The sequence below is a fragment of the Narcine bancroftii genome, chromosome 2, assembly GCF_036971445.1.
Source record: "Narcine bancroftii isolate sNarBan1 chromosome 2, sNarBan1.hap1, whole genome shotgun sequence".
NCBI classification, from domain to species: Eukaryota; Metazoa; Chordata; class Chondrichthyes; order Torpediniformes; family Narcinidae; genus Narcine; species Narcine bancroftii.
Window position 1 is genome coordinate 194,000,733 of NC_091470.1, and position 22,029 is coordinate 194,022,761.

At 43.5% G+C, this 22,029-nt stretch overlaps 1 protein-coding gene across 1 annotated transcript in view; it reads right to left on the bottom strand.

Annotated features, from left to right (window-relative positions):
* LOC138753046 (zonadhesin-like) overlaps window positions 1–22,029 on the bottom strand; it is a 113,985-nt gene that overhangs the window by 78,197 nt on the left and 13,759 nt on the right. The window contains 2 exon segments of the mRNA XM_069915639.1: window positions 9,604–9,728; window positions 10,292–10,405. Coding sequence (XP_069771740.1) covers window positions 9,604–9,728; window positions 10,292–10,405 — 239 coding nt within the window.

The window sequence follows — 22,029 nt, forward strand, 5'->3', positions numbered from 1 at the left end:
ATTCCGCCCTGCTCCAGCTCCCTCAACAGCCCCTAAGGCTAGAGCTGGATGAGGATCCCACCCTGGATGAGACATATAAGGCAATCGAACAACTGAAAAGTGGCAAAGCAGCAGGTATGGATGGAATCCCCCCAGAAGTCTGGAAGGCTGGCGGCAAAACTCTGCATGCCAAACTGCATGAGTTTTTCAAGCTTTGTTGGGACCAAGGTAAACTGCCTCAGGATCTTCGTGATGCCACCATCATCAACCTGTACAAAAACAAAGGCGAGAAATCAGACTGCTCAAACTACAGGGGAATTACGTTGCTCTCCATTGCAGGCAAAATCTTCGCTAGGATTCTACTAAATAGAATAATACCTGGTGTCGCCGAGAATATTCTCCCAGAATCACAGTGCGGCTTTCGCGCAAACAGAGGAACTACTGACATGGTCTTTGCCCTCAGACAGCTCCAAGAAAAATGCAGAGAACAAAACAAAGGACTCTACATCACCTTTGTTGACCTCACCAAAGCCTTCGACACCGTGAGCAGGAAAGGGCTTTGGCAAATACTAGAGCAAATCGGATGTCCCCCAAAGTTCCTCAACATGATTATCCAACTGCACGAAAACCAACAAGGTCGGGTCAGATAGAGCAATGAGCTCTCTGAACCCTTCTCCATTAACAATGGCGTGAAGCAAGGCTGTGTTCTGGCACCAACCCTCTTTTCAATCTTCTTCAGCATGATGCTGAACCAAGCCATGAAAGACCCCAACAATGAAGACGCTGTTTACATCCGGTACCACACGGATGGCAGTCTCTTCAATCTGAGGCGCTTGCAAGCTCACACCAAGACACAAGAGAAACTTGTCCGTGAACTACTCTTTGCAGACGATGCCGCTTTAGTTGCCCATTCAGAGCCAGCTCTTCAGCGCTTGACGTCCTGCTTTGCGGAAACTGCCAAAATGTTTGGCCTGAAGAAAACTGAGGTCCTCCATCAGCCAGCTCCCCACCATGATTACCAGCCCCCCCACATCTCCATCGGGCACACAAAACTCAAAACGGTCAACCAGTTTACCTATCTCGGCTGCACCATTTCATCAGATGCAAGGATCGACAATGAGATAGACAACAGACTCGCCAAGGCAAATAGCACCTTTGGAAGACTACACAAAAGAGTCTGGAAAAACAACCAACTGAAAAACCTCACAAAGATAAGCGTATACAGAGCCGTTGTCATACCCACACTCCTGTTCGGCTCCGAATCATGGGTCCTCTACCGGCACCACCTACGGCTCCTAGAACGCTTCCACCAGCGTTGTCTCCGCTCCATCCTCAACATCCATTGGAGCGCTTACATCCCTAACGTCGAAGTACTCGAGATGGCAGAGGTCGACAGCATCAAGTCCACGCTGCTGAAGATCCAGCTGCGCTGGATGGGTCACGTCTCCAGAATGGAGGACCATCGCCTTCCCAAGATCGTGTTATATGGCGAGCTCTCCACTGGCCACCGTGACAGAGGTGCACCAAAGAAAAGGTACAAGGACTGCCTAAAGAAATCTCTTGGTGCCTGCCACATTGACCACCGCCAGTGGGCTGATAACGCCTCAAACCGTGCATCTTGGCGCCTCACAGTTTGGCGGGCAGCAACCTCCTTTGAATAAGACCGCAGAGCCTACCTCACTGACAAAAGGCAAAGGAGGAAAAACCCAACACCCAACCCCAACCAACCAATTTTCCGCTGCAATCGTGTCTGCCTGTCCCGCATCGGACTTGTCAGCCACAAACGAGCCTGCAGCTGACGTGGACTTTTTACCCCCTCCATAAATCTTCATCCGTTTACCCCTCCATAAATATTGTCTGTTGTGCGTCTTTTTTTGATAAATCCAGTTTGGTCTAGATTTACCATTTTAGGTACATAATCTGCTAATCTGTTTGCTAATAGTTTAGCTATTATCTTATAATCTGTGTTAAGTAATGATATTGGTCTAAATGACGCTGGTGAGAGTGGATCTTTCCATTGCTTTAGTATTACTGTAATTATTGCTGTTTTACATGAATCTGGTAAGCTTTGTGTTTCATCAATCTGGTTGATTACATCCAGGAGGGGCGGAATTAATAAGTCTTTAAATGTTTTGTAGAATTCTATTGGGAATCCATCCTCTCCTGGTGTCTTATTATTTGGTAATTTTTTTATTATCTCTTGTATTTCTACTATTCCAAATGGCTCTGTTAATTTATTTTGTTCCTCTATTTGTAGTTTTGGTAGTTCAATTTTAGTCAGAAATTCATCTATTTTCCCTTCTTTCCCTTCGTTTTCAGTTCGGTATAATTATTCATAGAATTCTCTAAAGTTTTCCTTAATTTCTTTTGGATTATATGTAATTTGTTTGTCTTTTTTCCTTGATGCCAATACCATTTTCTTAGCTTGTTCTGTCTTAAGCTGCCATGCTAGGATTTTGTGCGTTTTTTCTCCTAGTTCATAATATTTCTGTTTTATCTTCATTATGTTCTTCTCCACCTTGTATGTTTGTAGTATTTCATATTTTATTTTTTTATCCGCCAATTCTCTTCTTTTAGTTGTATCTTCCTTCATTGCTAATTCTTTTTCTATATTTACTATTTCCCTTTCCAACTGCTCTGTTTCCTGATTATAGTCCTTCTTCATCTTGGTTACATAACTTATTATTTGCCCTCTAATGAATGCTTTCATTGCATCCCATAGTATAAACTTATCTTCCACTGATTCCGTTTTTATTTCAAAATACATTTTTAATTGTTTTTCAATAAATTCTCTAAAATCCTGCCTTTTAAGTAACATGGGGTTTAATCTCCATCTATACATTCTTGGAGGGATGTTCTCTAGCTTTACTGTCAATATTAGGGGTGAATGGTCCGATAGAATTCTTGCTTTATATTCTGTTTTTCTTACTCTATCTTGCATACTAGCTGATAACAAAAATAGGTCTATTCTTGAGTATGTTTTATGTCTAGCCGAGTAATATGAATATTCCTTTTCTTTTGGGTGTTGTTTCCTCCATATATCCAAAAGTTGCATTTCTTCCATTGATTTAATTATAAATTTGGTTACTTTGTTCTTTCTGTTAATTTTTTTCCCAGTTTTATCCATATTTGAATGCAAATTCAGGTTGAAATCCCCTCCTATTAATATGTTCCCTTGCGTATTTTCTACCTTCAAAAAGATATCTTGCATAAACTTTTGATCTTCTTCATTAGGTGAATATACATTGAGTAGATTCCAAAACTCCGAATATATCTGACATTTTATCATTACATATCTCCCTGCTGGATCTATTATTTCCTCTTCTATTTTAAATGGCACATTTTTACTAATTAATATAGCTATTCCTCTTGCTTTTGAATTATACGATGCTGCTGTTACATGTCCTACCCAACCTCTCTTTAATTTCTTGTGCTCCAATTCAGTTAAGTGTGTTTCTTGCACAAATGTTTATCAATTTTTTCTTTTTTCAGTAAATTTAGCAGTTTCTTCCTTTTAATTTGGTTATGTATTCCATTAATATTTAATGTCATATAGTTCAACGTAGCCATTTTATACTTTGTTTATCTTCCCTTTCCGTTTTTCCATCATTACCTTTCCTCCTTTTCCATTTCTGTTTTCTTATTTTAAACCCTTTATAAGACAACATTCCTAAAGCATCAAATATTTTCCTTATTCTCCTATTTAAAACTTCTTTAGCCCCAATCTCCCCTTCTCCTCCTGAGTTGCCCTTTATCCCTTGTCGGACAACCACATCTCCCCTCTCCATTTGGATTTGCGAATTCACTCGCAAGCGTCAGCTGATTTTGCAGTGACCGCTATTTCCCCCCACCCCGCCTCCCCCAGAAAAGATTTCACTTTTCATATGTAACAAAGGTCACTCTTTTAGTTCCCTCCTTATTCCCTCTATTCCATTTCCTTCCCTTATTAATTCTTGTCTATACTATCTATATTTTCCTCTAAATATGGATTCATTCACGTATGCACATTATACATATACACACACATATACCTGTTTACCCACATACATATAAATCGTGGTCATTTTTACTCTCATTACACGTCTTCTTCCCTCAGTCTATTTTGTAATTGTTCTGCAAATTTTCGTGCTTCTTCTGGATCCGAGAATAGTCTGTTTTGTTGTCCTGGAATAAATATTTTCAATACCGCTGGATGCTTTAGTATAAATTTATACCCTTTCTTCCATAAAATCGCCTTTGCTGTATTGAACTCCTTTCTCTTCTTCAGGAGTTCAAAACTTATATCTGGATAAATGAAGATTTTTTGCCCTTTGTACTCCAGTGGCTTGTTGCCCTCTCTTACTTTTTCCATTGTCTTCTCCAGTACCTTTTCTCTTGTAGTATATCTTAGGAATTTTACTAAAATAGATCTTGGTTTTTGTTGTGGTTTAAAGGCCAATGCTCTATCTGCCCTTTCTATTTCCATTTCTTGCTGTAGTTCTGGACATCCTAGGATCCTGGGGATCCAATCTTTTATAAACTCTCTCATATTCTTGCCTTCTTCATCTTCCTTAAGGCCCACTATCTTTATGTTATTTCTTCTGTTATAATTTTCCATTATATCTATTTTCTGAGCTAACAGTTCTTGTGTCTCTATAACTTTTTTATTAGATTCCTCTAATTTCTTTTTTAAGTCCTCTACCTCCATTTCTACTGCTGCTTCCCGCTCTTCCATCTTGTCCATTTTCTTTCCCATTTCTGTTAAGGTCATATCTATTTTATTCATTTTCTCTTCTGTGTTGTTTATTCTTCTTCTTAAATCATTAAATTCCTGTGTTTGCCATTCTTTAAATGACTCCATGTATTCTTTAATAAGAGAAAGTATATCCTTTATTTTGCCTTTCCCTTCTTCTTCTATTTCACTGTACTCTTCCTCTTCTTCTTCCTCTGGGTTGGCCATCTGTTGTTTCTTTGTTGCCCTTTTCTTCTCTTCTTTCTTGTTTTCATTGTCTTCTGTGTTCTCCTCTTGCTGCAGGTGTTCTGCAGCTGTCGTTGCCGGCTGTGGAGATCGACTCCCCAGCTGGTCACCCCTCCCGTCGGTGTGTTTTCTTTCATGCGCATGCGCGGTTGCGCACTTTTACTCGGCTCAGCGAGCCATTTTTGTAGTCCACTTTCTACCGACCTGAGGGAGCGGGTTTCTCTCTCCACCGCGGGCCTCTTCGAACAGGTAAGGCCCTCTCCTTCTTCCTCCGTTTTCTTCTCTTCCTCTCTTCTTACCGTTGATTTCGATTTTTCTTTTTTTGTCGCCATCTTCTTTCCACCTTTATACTCACTTTTCTTTAATCTTTATTTCTGTGCCTTCATGTTTTCCTTTGTTTTTTCCGACTTTTCTGGAGAGGGCTGGAGTTCACCGTCCGGCAACTACTCCATCACGTGACTCCCCCAAGAACCTTCCTGAGTGCTAACCATTTACCTTTCAAGCACCTTATAAATGTTAAATTCTATGCAGAGTTTAAGAATTGCCTGCAACCAGTGAAGTTGGAGGAATGAGAAGTGAGATTGGACTGTGAACCAAAGAATTTTTCTGAACTTACACACACATGCACTTAGAATTAGAAGGGGGTTAAGTTAGGTTAAGTAAGTCAATAGTGATAAGTTAAAGTTTGATTCCATTTTCATGTTTTAAGATATGTTAATGGTAAGAGGAAAGCTAGAGACAAAATTGGTCCCTTAGAAAATCAGAGCGGAAAACTGTGTGTGGATCCTAGAGAAATGGGGGAGATATTGAACAGTTTCTTTTCTTCGGTATTCACTAAGGAGAAGGATATTGGGAGATGTGAGATAAAAAAGCAAACTGGGTAAATATGGGGAATATAGAGATTACAAAAGGTGTAGTTTTAAGGCTTTTGAAGAATATAAAGGTGGATAAGTCTCCGGGACCAGACGGGATCTTCCCCAGGACATTGAGAGAAGTGAAGGAGGAAATAGCAGAGGCTCTGGCAGTAATTTTCCAAATGTCATTAGATATGGGGATAGTGCCGGAGGATTGGCGCATTGCGCATGTGGTTCCGTTGTTTAAAAAGGGTTCAAGGAGGAAGCCTGGCAACTATCGGCCTTTAAGTTTGACGTCTGTGGTAGGTAAATTAATGGAGAAAATTCTTAGAGATAGTACTTATAAACATCTGGATAGACAGGGTCTGATCAGGAGCACTCAACATGGATTTGTGGGAGGAAGGTCATGTTTGACCAATCTGATTGAATTTTTTGAAGAGGTGACTAGGAATGTGGATGAGGGTAGCGCAGTGGATGTTGTCTATATGGACTTCAGTAAGGCCTTCGATAAGGTACCACATGGAAGGTTAGTTAGGAAGGTGCAGTCTTTAGGTATAAATTTTAAGATAGTCAAATGGATTGAACATTGGCTGAAAGGGAGAGGCCAGAGAGTGGTAGTGGATAATTGTCTGTCAGGTTGGAGGCCGGTGACCAGTGGTGTGCCTCAAGGATCTGTATTGGGCCCATTGTTGTTCGTTATATACATTAATGATCTAGATGATGGGGTGGTGAATTGGATTAGTAAATATGCAGACGATACTAAGATAGGTGGAATAGTGGATAATGAAGAAGGTTTTCAAGGATTGCAGAGGGATTTGGGCTGCTTAGAAAAGTGGGCTGAAAAATGGCAGATGGAATTTAATGCTGATAAGTGTGAGGTGCTTCATTTTGGTAAGAAGAATCAGAATAGGACATACGTGGTAAATGGGAGAGCATTGAGGAATACAGAAGAGCAGAAAGATTTAGGAGTGACGGTACATCGTTCCCTGAAGGTAGAAACTCACGTGAATAGGGTGGTGAAGAAGGCTTTTAGTATGCTGGCCTTTATCAATCATTGCATGGAATATAGGAGTTGGGAGGTGATGTTGAGATTGTATAAGACGTTGGTGCGGCCTAATTTGGTGTTCTGTGTGCAGTTCTGGTCGCCTAATTATAGGAAGGATATAAACAAAGATAAGCGTATACAGAGCCGTTGTCATACCCACACTCCTGTTCGGCTCCGAATCATGGGTCCTCTACCGGCACCACCTACGGCTCCTAGAACGCGTCCACCAGCGTTGTCTCCGCTCCATCCTCAACATCCATTGGAGCGCTTACATCCCTAATGTCGAAGTACTCGAGATGGCAGAGGTCGACAGCATCGAGTCCACGCTGCTGAAGATCCAGCTGCGCTGGATGGGTCACGTCTCCAGAATGGAGGACCATCGCCTTCCCAAGATCGTGTTATATGGCGAGCTCTCCACTGGCCACCGTGACAGAGGTGCACCAAAGAAAAGGTACAAGGACTGCCTAAAGAAATCTCTTGGTGCCTGCCACATTGACCACCGCCAGTGGGCTGATATCGCCTCAAACCGTGCATCTTGGCGCCTCACAGTTTGGCGGGCAGCAACCTCCTTTGAAGAAGACCGCAGAGCCTACCTCACTGACAAAAGGCAAAGGAGGAAAAACCCAACACCCATCCCCAACCAACCAATTTTCCCCTGCAACCGCTGCAATCGTGTCTGCCTGTCCCGCATCGGACTTGTCAGCCACAAACGAGTCTGCAGCTGACGTGGACTTTTTACCCCCTCCATAAATCTTCGTCCGCGAAGCCAAGCCAAAGAAAAAAAAAAGAAAAGAAGATAAACAGAATGCAGAGAGTGCAGAGAAGGTTTACCAGAATGTTACCTGCGTTTAAGCATCTAGAGTATAGGGAGAGATTGGACAGATTAGGTCTTTATTCTTTGGAGCGTAGAAGGTTGAGAGGGAATTTGATAGAAGTATTTAAGATTATGAAAGGGATAGACAGAGTGGATGTGTATAGACTATTTCCGTTAAGAGGAGGAAAGATTAAAACAAGAGGACATGAGTTAAGAATTAAGGGGCAGAGGTTTAGAGGTAACATGAGGGGGAACTTCTTTACTCAGAGAGTGGTAGCCGTGTGGAATGATCTTCTGGGAGAAATAGTGGTGGCGGAGTCAATTGTATTATTTAAGAAAAGGTTGGACAGGTATATGGATGAGAAGAAGATGGAGGGTTATGGGCATTGTGCAGGGAGGTGGGACTAGAAAGGGGTGTTTGGTTCGGTGCGGACTAGAAGGGCCTAATGGCCTGTTTCCGTGCTGTAATTGTTATGTTATTATGTTATGTTAAAGATAATTAAAAGCAATTTTTGCTTAAGTAACCATTTGTCTTGGTGAATATCTATTGCTGCTGGCTTTTGGTGTCCTCTGGGCTCGTAACATAAGTAAAACAGAAAAGTCTGCAGGAACTGTGGTCAACGCTGGAAAAACTCAGCAGGTCAAACACAGCAAAGCTCGAGCCCCTCCACCACATCTTGAGCCTGAAACTTTCGGATTCGTAGCCAGGTGGCTGGCGCTGTGATGGCGTTGCGCTAACCCTGTTGGCTGCCTTTCCGAGGCAGCAGGAGACAATGAAGAAGGAGGGAAGGTTGGGTGATGTTCTGAACTGCATTCACCTCCTTCTACCGCTCCATCCGATCTGGATGTCCGCCTCGACCCTCTCGCCATCGACTCTCGTTGGACCCTGTGGCAATATGAAATCTCGCCCCATGGCGCAGAACTCTGGGTAAAATGGGATGAGGAGACTGTTCATATGATAGGGGCAGGGATAAGGTGGATTCTCCCAGTAAAAAAATGTGTCAAAAGCTATAAGACATAGATTGGGGGGGTCACACCTGCCCTGGTCTCCTCCGCTCCAACGCGCAACGGGATTCCCCTTGCCCTCACCTACCTCCCCACCAGGCTCCGTGTCCAACATATCATCCTCTGCCATTTCTGCCACCTACCACGTGGTCCCACCACTAGACACATATTCCCCACCTCCTCCCTCCGGAGGGACCACTCTCTCTGTGACCCCCTTTGCCCTCTCCTCACTGATCGTCCCCTTGGAACCAATCCCTGTGACTGCAGGAGATGCTCCACAACCCACATCTCCTCCCTTGCCAGCATTCTGGGCCCCAAACAGTCCTTCCAGATGAAGCAACATTTCACTTGTGTATCTGTGGGGGTCGTCTACTGCATCCTGTGCTCCCGTTGTGGTCTCCTCTACACCGGAGAGACTAGACACAGTCTGGGAGATCGCTTCACCGAGCACCTCAGCTCTGTCTGCTGCCATAGTGTGGATCTCCCAGTGGACACCCATTTCAATTCCTCATCCCATTATCTTACCAACATGCCTGTCCATGCCTGACTCATGTGCAGCCAGACTGAGACCACCCACAAACACCTCATCTTCCGACTGGGCCCCTCCAACCAGACGACATCAACATCGACTGCTCCCACCCATCTTCATCACCCCATCTCCTTCCCTCTAGTTCTCTCTCTCTCTCTCTTCCCTTTTCAATTCTCACCTCTTATCACATCCAGTTAACACCTCTTATTGGTCTGGATTCCCTCCCCCACTCCTTTCTCCACCCAATCTTTAATTCAGAAGCCTGCCTGCCTGCTCTTAGCTCATATCTTGAGGAAGAGTCAGGCCTTGAAATGTTGGTGATATATCTTTGCCTCCTATAAACACTGCAGGCTTTCGTGCTTCACTCGGTTTAAAGTGTACATGCGTGAGAACAGGAACTGCAGAGGTAATGATACAAACCAAAACTCTTCGGTTTTTCATCAGAGTGATGGTGACTCCATCAATGGTGACGTACAGTTTCCGCAGGTAGGTAGCTCCAGGAAATCCTCTCTCTTCGTTCTTCCCTTCAATGGTGAACCAGGGACCTGGAAACCAAAACGAGGCGAGAACTAACGAACGATAACAGCCTTCACTGGGCACCTCCTCTCTGTCCGCATCAGTGACAGGGATCTCCCAGTGGCCTCAGTCCCACGCCCACGTGTCTGTCCATGGCCTCAGGCACTGACAAACCAAGACCACCTGTACACTAGAGGAACAACCCCCAATATTCTGTCGGGGCACTCTCCAACTGGACAGCATTAAGGTCGACGTCTCCGGTTTCTGTAGCCCACTCCTGTTCTCTCTCCCTTCATCGTCCCTCCGTCTTCTTCCCTCCAGCTCTCCACCCCCTTCCCTCTCCATTTGCAGAATCATCCTCGTGCCCTCCCACGCCTGAATAGCTATGACCTCTTACCTATGGGCCTGTTCTCCTCCCCGCCACTCCCCTCCACGTTTTGCTCGTGCCTTGATGAAGGGCTCAAACCCAAATCGTTGGTGATGTACCTTTATCTTTGCTATACAAGTTCGCTGTTTGACCTGCTGAGTTTCCCCAGTGTCACTCCAATCATGGCGTTAGCAGACGTTCTTGTTTTGCTCCAGCCATGCTCACCTGAGCTTTCCTGGCACCTCCGAGCCAGGGTGTAGGTACATGTTCCCAAGAAGGTAAACTCCCTCTTGTCGAAGGTAATGTAGTGGGGGTCTCCAGAGATGGTGCAGGAAGAACCTGCAAATGAAAAAGCAGATTTAGGGGGTAAATCATTGCTCTCCGTCCCCCTCAGATCTGTTCTAGCCTCTGGAACATTGGTGGATAGAGTCGGATGGCTCTCCTTGGAAGCAAAGAGGTTGGGGAAAGCATCTGATAGTGGTGGTGATGTTTGTCTTCATCAGAACCCTCCTAGAGGAGCACGTCAGGTCTGGCAGTGAGGGGAATGGTCATCCAACGGTTTGGTCAAGACCCTGCGTCGAGGACAAGGAGTCACGTGATGGAGTAATGGCCGGTCAGGGAATTCCAGCGCTCTCCGGAAAAGTTGAAAAAAAAAACACACAACACAAAGGTACAAGAATAAAAATTAAAACAAAGTAAAAGTAAAGGTGAGAAGAAAATGTCAGCGAAGAGAGAAAAGTCGAAAGCAACGGGAAGAAGAGAAGAAGAAAGAACGTCGGAAGAAGAAGGTGAAGGCCTTACCTGTCCGAGGAGGCCCGCCGCGGAGAGAGAAGCCTGGTCCCTAAGGTCGGTGGAAGTCCCGAGCTCGGGACTACAAAAATGGCTCGCAGAGCCGAGTAAAAGTGCGCAAACGTGCATGCGCGACTCCTCACGCATGTGCGATGCGCATGAAAAAAAACACTGACGGGAGGGGGGAACAGCTGAGGAGTCGATCTCCACAGCTGAGAGTGACAGCTGCAACACAGCAACAGGAAGAGAACACAGAAAACAATGAGAACAAGAAAGAAGAGAGCAAAGAGAAAATAAGGAAACAACAGATGGCCAACCCAGAGGAAGAAGAAGAACATGGAGAAAAGGAAGAAGGGAAAGGCAGGACAAAGGATATATTTTTTTTTAAAGAATATATGGAATCAGTAAAAGAATGGCAATTACAAGAATTTAATGAAATAAAAAGAAGAATTAAGAGTGCAGAAGAAAAAATGAATAAAATAGAGATGGTCATATCAGAGATAGGAAAAAGAGTGGACAATGTGGAAGAACGAGAAATAATCGTAGAAATGGAAGTAGAGGACTTAAAAGATAAATTAGAAGAATCTAATAAAAAGTTAGAGACAAGAGCTGTTAGCTCAGAAGATAGATATAATGGAAAACTATAATAGAAGAAATAATAAAGATAGTGGGTCTTAAGGAAGGTGAAGAAGGCAAGAATATGAGAGAATTTATAAAAGATTGGATCCCCAGGGTCCTAGGAAGACCAGAATTACAGGAAGAAATGGAAATAGAGAGGGCACATAGAACACTAGCCCCGAAACCACAGCTGCAGCAAAAACCAAGATCCATTTTAATAAAATTCTTAAGATATACAACAAGAGAAAATATATTGGAGAAAGCAATGAAGAAAATAAGAAGACAAAAAGCCACTGGAATACAAAGGTCAAAAAATTTTTTTCTATCCAGACATAAGTTTTGAACTCCTGAAGAAGAGGAAGGAGTTCAATACAGCAAAAACGATCCTATGGAAAAAAGGATATAAATTTATGTTAAAGTACCCAGCGGTATTTAAAATAGTTATTCCAGGGCCACAAAACAGACTATCCTCGGATCTGGAGGAAGCACGAAAATTTGCAGAACAACTACAAAACAAGCAGTAAGATGAAGACATGTAATGAGAGTAAAAATGACCACGAACTATATGTATGTGTGTATAGATGTGTATAGATGTGTAGGTATATATATGTGTATACATGAGTATACACATATATTTAGAGGAAAATATATAGAGTCTAGATAAGAATTAATAAGGGAATGAAAGGGAACAGAGGAAATAAGGAGGGAATTAAAAGAGTGACCTTTGTTATAAATGAAAATTGAAATCTTTTCCAGGGGGGGGGGGGGGCTGGATGGGGAGGAGTTACGGTCACTGCAAAATCAGTTGACGCTTGCGAGTGAATTCGTAAATCCAAATGGAGTGGGGAGATGTGGTTGCCTGACAAGGGATAAAGGGCAACTCAGGAGGGGGAGGGGAGAATGAGGTTAAAGAAATTTTAGATAGGAGAATAAGGGAAATGTTTGATGTTTTAGAAATGTTGTCTTATAAAGTGTTCAAAACAAGAAAGCAGAAATGGATAAGAAGGAAAGGTGATGATGAGGAAACGGAAAGGGAAGATAAGCAAAGTATGAAATGGCTACGTTGAACTATATGACTTTAAATATTAACAGAATACATAACCAAATCAAAAGGAAGAAACTGCTAAATTTATTGAAAAAAGAAAAAATTGATATAGCATTCGTGCAAGAAACACATTTAACTGAAATGGAGCATAAGAAATTAAAAAGAGATTGGGTAGGACATGTAACAGCAGCGTCATATAATTCAAAAGCTAGAGGAGTAGCTATATTAATCAGTAAAAATGTACCAATTAAAATAGAAGAGGAAATAATTGATCCAGCAGGGAGATATGTAATGATAAAATGTCAGATATATTCGGAGTTTTGGAATTTACTCAATGTATATTCACCTAACGAAGAAGATCAAAAATTTATGCAAGATTTTTTTTTAAGATAGCAGACACGCAAGGGAACATATTAATATGAGGGGATTTCAACCTTAATTTGGATTCAAATATGGATAAAACTGGGAAAAAAATTAACAGAAAGAACAAAGTAACCAAATTTATAATTAAATCGATGCAAGAAATGCAACTTTTGGATATATGGAGGAAACAACACCCAAAGGAAAAGGAATATTCATATTATTCGAGTAGACATAAAACATACTCAAGAATAGACCTATTTCTGTTATCAGCTCGTATGCAAGATAGAGAAAGAAAAACAGAATATAAAGCTAGAATATTATCGGACCATTCACCCTTGATATTGACAATAGAGTTAGAGGACATCCCTCCAAGAATGTATAGATGGAGATTAAACTCCATGCTACTTAAAAGGCAGGATTTTAGAGAATTCATTGAAAGACAAATTAAAATGTACTTTGAAATAAATACGGAATCAGTGAAAGATAAGTTTATACTATGGGATGCAATGAAAGCGTTCATCAGAGGGCAAATAATAAGTTATGGAACTAAGATAAAGAAGGACTACAATCAGGAAACAGAGCAGTTGGAAAGGGAAATAGTAAATATAGAAAAGGAATTAGCAATGAAGGAAGACACAACTAAAAGAAGAGAATTGGCAGATAAAAAAAAATGAAACACTACAAACATATAAGGTAGAGAAGAACATAATGAAGACAAAACAGAAATATTATGAACTAGGGGAAAAAAAAAGCAAAAAATTCTAGCATGGCAGCTTAAGACAGAACAAGCTAAGAAAATGGTATTGGCATCAAGGAAAAAAGACAAACAAATCACATATAATCCAACGGAGATTAAGGAAAACTTTAGAGAATTCTATGAACAATTATACCAAACTGAAAACAAAGGGAAAGAAGGCAAAATAGATGAATTTTTAACTAAAATTGAACTACCAAAATTACAAATAGAGGAACAAAATAAATTAACAGAACCATTTGAAATAGTAGAAATACAAGAGATAATAAAAAAACTACCAAATAATAAAACTCCAGGAGAGGATGGATTCCCAATAGAATTCTATAAAACATATAAACATTTATTAATTCCTCCCCTCCTGGAAGTAATCAACCAGATTGACAAAACACAAAGCTTACCAGATTCATGCAAAACAGCAATAATTACAGTAATACGCTGTTTACATCCGGTACCGCACGGATGGCAGTCTCTTCAATCTGAGGCGCCTGCAAGCTCACACCAAGACACAAGAGAAACTTGTCCGTGAACTACTCTTTGCAGACGATGCCGCTTTAGTTGCCCATTCAGAGCCAGCTCTTCAGCGCTTGACGTCCTGCTTTGCGGAAACTGCCAAAATGTTTGGCCTGGAAGTCAGCCTGAAGAAAACTGAGGTCCTCCATCAGCCAGCTCCCCACCATGACTACCAGCCCCCCCCACATCTCCCTTGGGCACACAAAACTCAAAACGGTCAACCAGTTTACCTATCTCGGCTGCACCATTTCATCAGATGCAAGGATCGACAGACAATGAGATAGACAACAGACTCGCCAAGGCAAATAGCGCCTTTGGAAGACTACACAAAAGAGTCTGGAAAAACAACCAACTGAAAAACCTCACAAAGATTAGCGTATACAGAGCCGTTGTCATACCCACACTCCTGTTCGGCTCCGAATCATGGGTCCTCTACCGGCACCACCTATGGCTCCTAGAACGCTTCCACCAGCGTTGTCTCCGCTCCATCCTCAACATCCATTGGAGCGCTTACATCCCTAACGTCGAAGTACTCGAGATGGCAGAGGTCGACAGCATCGAGTCCACGCTGCTGAAGATCCAGCTGCGCTGGATGGGTCACGTCTCCAGTATGGAGGACCATCGCCTTCCCAAGATCGTGTTATATGGCGAGCTCTCCACTGGCCACCGTGACAGAGGTGCACCAAAGAAAAGGTACAAGGACTGCCTAAAGAAATCTCTTGGTGCTTGCCACATTGACCACCGCCAGTGGGCTGATAACGCCTCAAACCGTGCATCTTGGCGCCTCACAGTTTGGCGGGCAGCAACCTCCTTTGAAGAAGACCGCAGAGCCCACCTCACTGACAAAAGGCAAAGGAGGAAAAACCCAACACCCAACCCACCAATTTTCCGCTGCAACCGTGTCTGCCTGTCCCGCATCGGACTTGTCAGCCACAAACGAGCCTGCAGCTGACGTGGACTTTTTACCCCCTCCATAAATCTTCGTCCGCGAAGCCAAGCCAAAGAACCAAAGACAGGGAAAGATCCACTCGCACCAGTGTCATATAAACCAATATCATTACTTAACACAGATTATAAGATAATAGCTAAACTATTAGCAAACAGATTAGCCGATTATGTTCCTAAAATGGTAAATCTAGACCAAACTGGATTTATTAAAAAAAGACGAACAACAGACAATATTTGTAAATTTATTAACTTAATTCATGCAGTAGAAGGGAGTAAAGCGCCAACAGTAGCAGTTGCTTTAGAAGCAGAGAAGGCCTTTGACAGAGTAGAATGGAATTATTTATTCAAAGTATCACAAAAATTCAGTTTACCAGAGAAGTATATTAATTGGATTAAAGCATTATATAAGGGGCCATTGGCGAAAGTGGCAGTAAATGGATATATATCAAAGCAATTTAATTTAAGCAGATTGTTAGGTCTGCTTTGTTCATGAATGAGTGAGACAAACACCAGACTGAGTCGAAATCAAGGTTCTTTGTTCTTTATTGCCGGATTGTAACACTTGCAACTAACAGTGTTAGTTGGAGAAGGCGCATTCTGCCGTTATCAGCAAGTGGTGTTTTTTTATACCTCAGGATACGTACTTAGTAAATTATCATACCATTACATTGTCCAATGAATAAACTGTTGCTATCCTTCTCTGTTAGTCTGCTGCACATCATTCTTGTTAGTGCAAAGCTTATCTTGAGTGTACAAGGTCACATCTGCATTCTGTTACTCCTTAGTACTGGGTGACTCCTTCTCCGGTCCCATCTCATGATGTTTTTACCTTACAAGATCAACAAGGCAGGGATGCCCACTATCACCCTTATTGTTCGCGTTAGCTATAGAACCACTAGCAGAATTGATGAGAACAGAAAATAAAATAAAAGGGATAAAAATAAAAGACAAGGAATATAAAATCAGTTTATTTGCAGATGATGTTATAGTATACTTAACAGAACCAGAAATATCAATAAAAGAATTACATAAGAAATTGAAGGAATATGGAGAAGTGTCGGGATACAAGATTAACGCAAATAAAAGTGAAGCAATGCCAATGAATAATGCGGATTTCTCAAAATTTAAGAAGGAATCACCATTCAGATGGCAAATGCAAGCAATAAGATACCTAGGTATAGAAATAAATAAAAACCTCCACCATCTATATAAACTCAATTATTATCCACTAATGAAAAAATTACAGGACGATTTAGAGCATTGGAAAGATTTACCACTAACACTAATAGGAAGGATAAACTGTATTAAAATGAACATTTTCCCAAGGATACAATACCTATTTCAGGCATTGCCAATACACTTGACAGAGAAATTCTTCAAGGAGTTAAAGAAAATAATAAGAAAATTTTTATGGAAAGGGGGGAAACCGAGGATCTTTGGCTTGGCTTCGCGGACGAAGATTTATGGAGGGGGTAAAAAGTCCACGTCAGCTGCAGGCTCGTTTGTGGCTGACAAGTCCGATGCGGGACAGGCAGACACAATTGCAGCGGTTGCAGGGGAAAATTGGTTGGTTGGGGTTGGGTATTGGGTTTTTCCTCCTTTGCCTTTTGTCAGTGAGGTGGGCTCTGCGGTCTTCTTCAAAGGAGGTTGCTGCCCGCCAAACTGTGAGGCGCCAAGATGCACGGTTTGAGGCGTTATCAGCACACTGGCGGTGGTCAATGTGGCAGGCACCAAGAGATTTCTTTAGGCAGTCCTTGTACCTTTTCTTTGGTGCACCTCTGTCACGGTGGCCAGTGGAGAGCTCGCCATATAACACGATCTTGGGAAGGCGATGGTCCTCCATTCTGGAGACGTGACCCATCCAGCGCAGCTGGATCTTCAGCAGCGTGGACTCGATGCTGTCGACCTCTGCCATCTCGAGTACTTCGACGTTAGGGATGAAAGCGCTCCAATGGATGTTGAGGATGGAGCGGAGACAACGCTGGTGGAAGCATTCTAGGAGCCGTAGGTGGTGCCGGTAGAGGACCCATGATTCGGTGCCGAACAGGAGTGTGGGTATGACAACGGCTCTGTATACGCTTATCTTTGTGAGGTTTTTCAGTTGGTTGTTTTTCCAGACTCTTTTGTGTAGTCTTCCAAAGGCGCTATTTGCCTTGGCGAGTCTGTTGTCTATCTCATTGTCGATCCTTGCATCTGATGAAATGGTGCAGCCGAGATAGGTAAACTGGTTGACCGTTTTGAGTTTTGTGTGCCCGATGGAGATGTGGGGGGGCTGGTAATCATGGTGGGAAGCTGGCTGATGGAGGACCTCAGTTTTCTTCAGGCTGACTTCCAGGCCAAACATTTTGGCAGTTTCCGCAAAGCAGGACGTCAAGCGCTGAAGAGCTGGCTCTGAATGGGCAACTAAAGCGGCATCGTCTGCAAAGAGTAGTTCACGGACAAGTTTCTCTTGTGTCTTGGTGTGAGCTTGCAGGCGCCTCAGATTGAAGAGACTGCCATCCATGCGGTACTGGATGTAAACAGCGTCTTCATTGTTGGGGTCTTTCATGGCTTGGTTCAGCATCATGCTGAAGAAGATTGAAAAGAGGGTTGGTGCCAGAACACAGCCTTGCTTCACGCCATTGTTAATGGAGAAGGGTTCAGAGAGCTCATTGATAGCACTAGATAAATTAACAGAATGGTATAAACAAGGAGGCTTACAACTGCCAAACTTTAAAAATTATTATAGAGCCGCACCATTAAGATACCTATCAGATTTTTATCAAACAAGAGAAAAGCCAGATTGGACTAGATTAGAAATAGATAAAATAGGGGAGAAGATACCTGAACATATATTATATAAATGGGATGAAACATTGGTACAACGTAGGAATTCTCCAGTATTACATCATCTGCTCACTATTTGGAAGAAGATTCATGTAGAAAGGAATAAAACAAATTACCAAAATCAGTTAATCCCTTTTACAATAGATAACCTTTCCTTTAGAGAATGGGAGAAAAAAGGGATCAAAAGAATAGAAAATTGTTTTTCAGGAAATAAATTACTATCCTTTGAACAAATGAAGAATAAATATAATATAACTCAGGATACAGTGTTGGCATACTACCAACTGAAATCCTACTTGAAGGACAAATTGGGAGGTAGTCTGAGGTTACCAGAGGGAAGTAATTTTGAATATGTGATTACAGATACAATGATAATCAAAAAATTTATAACAAATATGTATATTAAACTGCAAGAAAAGGAAAATGAGGAAACAAATCGTAAAACTAAACAAAAATGGGAACAAGATTTAAACATAAAGATAAGGAAGGAAACATGGGAGAAGTTATGCTCTGGAACTATGAGAAATACAATAAACATGAGGTTACGTATGATCCAAATAACTGGATACACAGGCTATACATTACACCTCAAAAGTTAAATGAATGGGACCCAACAGTATCTGACAGATGTTTTCGTTGTAAAAAAGAAATGGGAACAACAATTCATGCAATCTGGACATGTGAGAAAGTGGAAAAATTTTGGGAAGATCTAAACCAGATCTTAAATAAAATTACAGAAAACAATATACCAAAAAACCCAGAGATCTTCCTCCGAAGTAACATAAAAAACAAAGAATTTGGACTTGATTTTGATGGTGCACAAAAAAGATTTGTTATAATAGCTCTAGCCGTAGCAAAAAAATGTATTTATGTCAACCTGGAAATTAGAAGATAATTTGAGAATACAACAATGGTATATAGAAATGAATAAATGTATTCCATTAGAAAAAATAACATATAATTTAAGAAATAATATTGAAATATTTGAACAAATATGGGAGCCTTACATGAAACACAATAGAGAAAACCTACCGGGGACATCTACCACCTAAAATATCGAAAGGAGAAGGAAATGAAAAGAATTGACTCAGTGGAATTTCTTGTTTATTTTTATTGAATGACAACATTGTTTGACTGGTTTAATGTATCTTAGATTCTGTACTTTAAATGAATGGGGGGGGAGGGAGGGAGGGTGGGATGGGAGGAGGTGGGGGGGGAGAAAATGACACTATATATTTGAAAAGGAAAATGTATGTATCTTGGTCAATGTGGTTTATGGTGTGAAAAATAAAAAATTTTTAAAAATTTAAAAAAAAGACCCTCTGTCGAGATTAAAGTGGGGAGGGGAGATGTCAACAATATCAAGGGGTGGAAGAAGGTGGGGGTAAGGTGATTGGAGATAGGGGTAAGGGGAGTAAGGAGTGGATAATGGGGGTTAAGAGGTGTGTAATGGGGGTAAGGGGTGATAGGAGGACCACAATGGTGGACCATCGAGGGGCTCTGTCGAACCAATACAGTAACAGGGCGTTCCAGCCCACGAGCCCTTCCAGAACCAGCAGTAACAGGGCCTTCCAGCCCATGAGCCCTTCCTGAACCAGCACAGTAACAGGCCCTTCCAGCCCACAAGCCCTTCTTAAACCAGCACAGTAACAGGCCCTTCCAGATCACCAGCCCTTCCAGAACCAGCACAACAGGCCCTACCAGCCCAGTAACAGGCCCTTCCAGGCCACAAGCCCTTCTTAAACCAGCACAGTAACAGGCCCTTCCAGCCCATATAGAACCAGCACAGTAACAGGGCCTTCCAGCCCACGAGCCCTTCTAGAACCACCACAGTAACAGGCCGTTCCAGCCCACGAGCCCTTCAGGAACCAGCACAGTAACAGGCCCTTCCGGCCCATGAGCCCATCTGGAACCAGCACAGTAACAGGTCCTTCCAGATCACGAGCCCTTCCAGAACCAGCACAACAGGCCCTACCAGCCCAGTAACAGGCCCTTCCAGGCCACAAGCCCTTCTTAAACCAGCACAGTAACAGGCCCTTCCAGCCCATATAGAACCAGCACAGTAACAGGGCCTTCAAGCCCACGAGCCCTTCTAGAACCACCACAGTAACAGGCCGTTCCAGCCCACGAGCCCTTCAGGAACCAGCACAGTAACAGGCCCTTCCGGCCCATGAGCCCATCTGGAACCAGCACAGTAACAGGTCCTTCCAGCCCATATAAAACCAGCACATTAACAGGTTCTTCCAGCCAACGAGCTCATCTAGAACCAGCACAGTAACAGACCCTTCAAGCCCACGAGCCCAACTAGAACCAGCACAGTAACAGGCCCTTCCAGGCCACAAGCCGTTCTTAAACCAGCACAGTAACAGGCCCTTCCAGCCACGAGCCCTTCTACAACCAGCACAGTAACAGGCCCTTCCAGCTCAAGAGCCCTTCTAGAACCAGCACAACAGGCCCTACCAGCCTAAAAGGAACCAGCACAGTAACAGGCACTTCCAGCCCACGAGCCCATCGAACACCTGCACAGTAACAGGCCCTTCCAGCCCTTATAGAAGCAGCACAGTAACAGGACCTTCCAGCTCACGAGCCCTTCGAGAACCAGCACAGTAACAGGCCCTTCCAGCCCACGAGCCCAACTAGAACCTCCAGTTACAGGCCCTTCCAGCACACGAGCGCTTCTAGAACCTGCACAGTAACAGGCCCTTCCAGCACACAAGCGCTTCTAGATCCAGCACAGTAACAGGCCCTTCCAGCTCATCAGCCCTTCTAGATCCAGCACAGTAACAGGCCCTTCCAGCTCACGAGCCCTTCTAGATCCAGCACAGAAACAGGCCCTTCCAGCTGACTAGTCCATCTGGAACCAGCACAGTAACAGGCCCTTCCAGCTGACACGTCCATCGGGAGCCAGCACAGTAATAGGCCCTTCCAGCTGACGAGCCCTTCTAGAACCAGCATAGTAACAGGCCCTTACAGCCCAAAAGCCCATCTAGGCAAGCACAACAGGCCCTTCCAGCCCAAAAAGAACCAGCACAGTAAAAGGCCCTTCCAGGCCACAAGCTCTTCCAGAACCAGCACAGTAACAGCCCCTTGCAGCCTACAAGCCCTTCTTAAACCAGCACAGCAACTGGACTTTCCAGCTCACGAGCCCTGCTAGAACCAGCACAGTAACAGGCCCTTCCAGCGCACAAGCGCTTCTAGATCCAGCACAGTAACAGGTCCTTCCAGCTCATCAGCCCTTCTAGATCCAGCACAGTAACGGGCCCCTCCAGCTGACTAGTCCATCTAGAACCACCACAGTAACAGGCCATTCTGGCCTATGGGCCCACCTAGAAAAAGCACAGTAACAAGCCCTTCCAGCCAACTAGCCCATCTAGAACCAGCACAGTAACAAGCCCTTCCAGCCCATATAGAACCACCACAGTAACAAGCCTTTCAAGTTTATATAGAACCAGCACAGTAACAGGCCCTTCCAGCTCATATAGAAGCAGCACAGTAACAGGCCCTTCCAGTCCATATAGAAGCAGCACAGTAACAGGCCCTTCCAGTCCATATAGAAGCAGCACAGTAACAGGCCCTTCCAGCCCATGAACCCTTCTAGAACCACCACAGTAACAGGCCATTCCAGCCCACGAGCCCTTCTAGAACCAGCACAGAACAGGCCCTTCCGGCCCATGAGCCCATCTGGAACCAGCACAGTAATAGGCCCTTCCAGCCCACGAACCCTTCTGGAACCAGCACAGTAACAGGCCCTTCCAGCCCAAAAGCCCATCTAGGACCAGCACAACAGGCCCTTCCAGCTCACGAGCCCTTGTAGAACCAGCACAGTAAAAGGGCCTTCCAGCCCACGAGCCCGTCTAGAACCAATACAGTAACAGGCCCTTCCAGCCCACGAGCCCATCTGGAACCAGCACAGTAACAGGCCCTTCCAGCCATATAGAAGCAGCACATTAACAGGCCATTCCAGCCCATATAGAACCAGCACAGTAACAGGCCCTTCCAGCCCACGAGACCTTCTAGAACCAGAACAGTAACAGGCCCTTCCGGCCCATGAGCCCATCTAGAACCAGCACAGTAACAGGCCCTTCCAGCTCACGAGCCCTTCTGGAACCA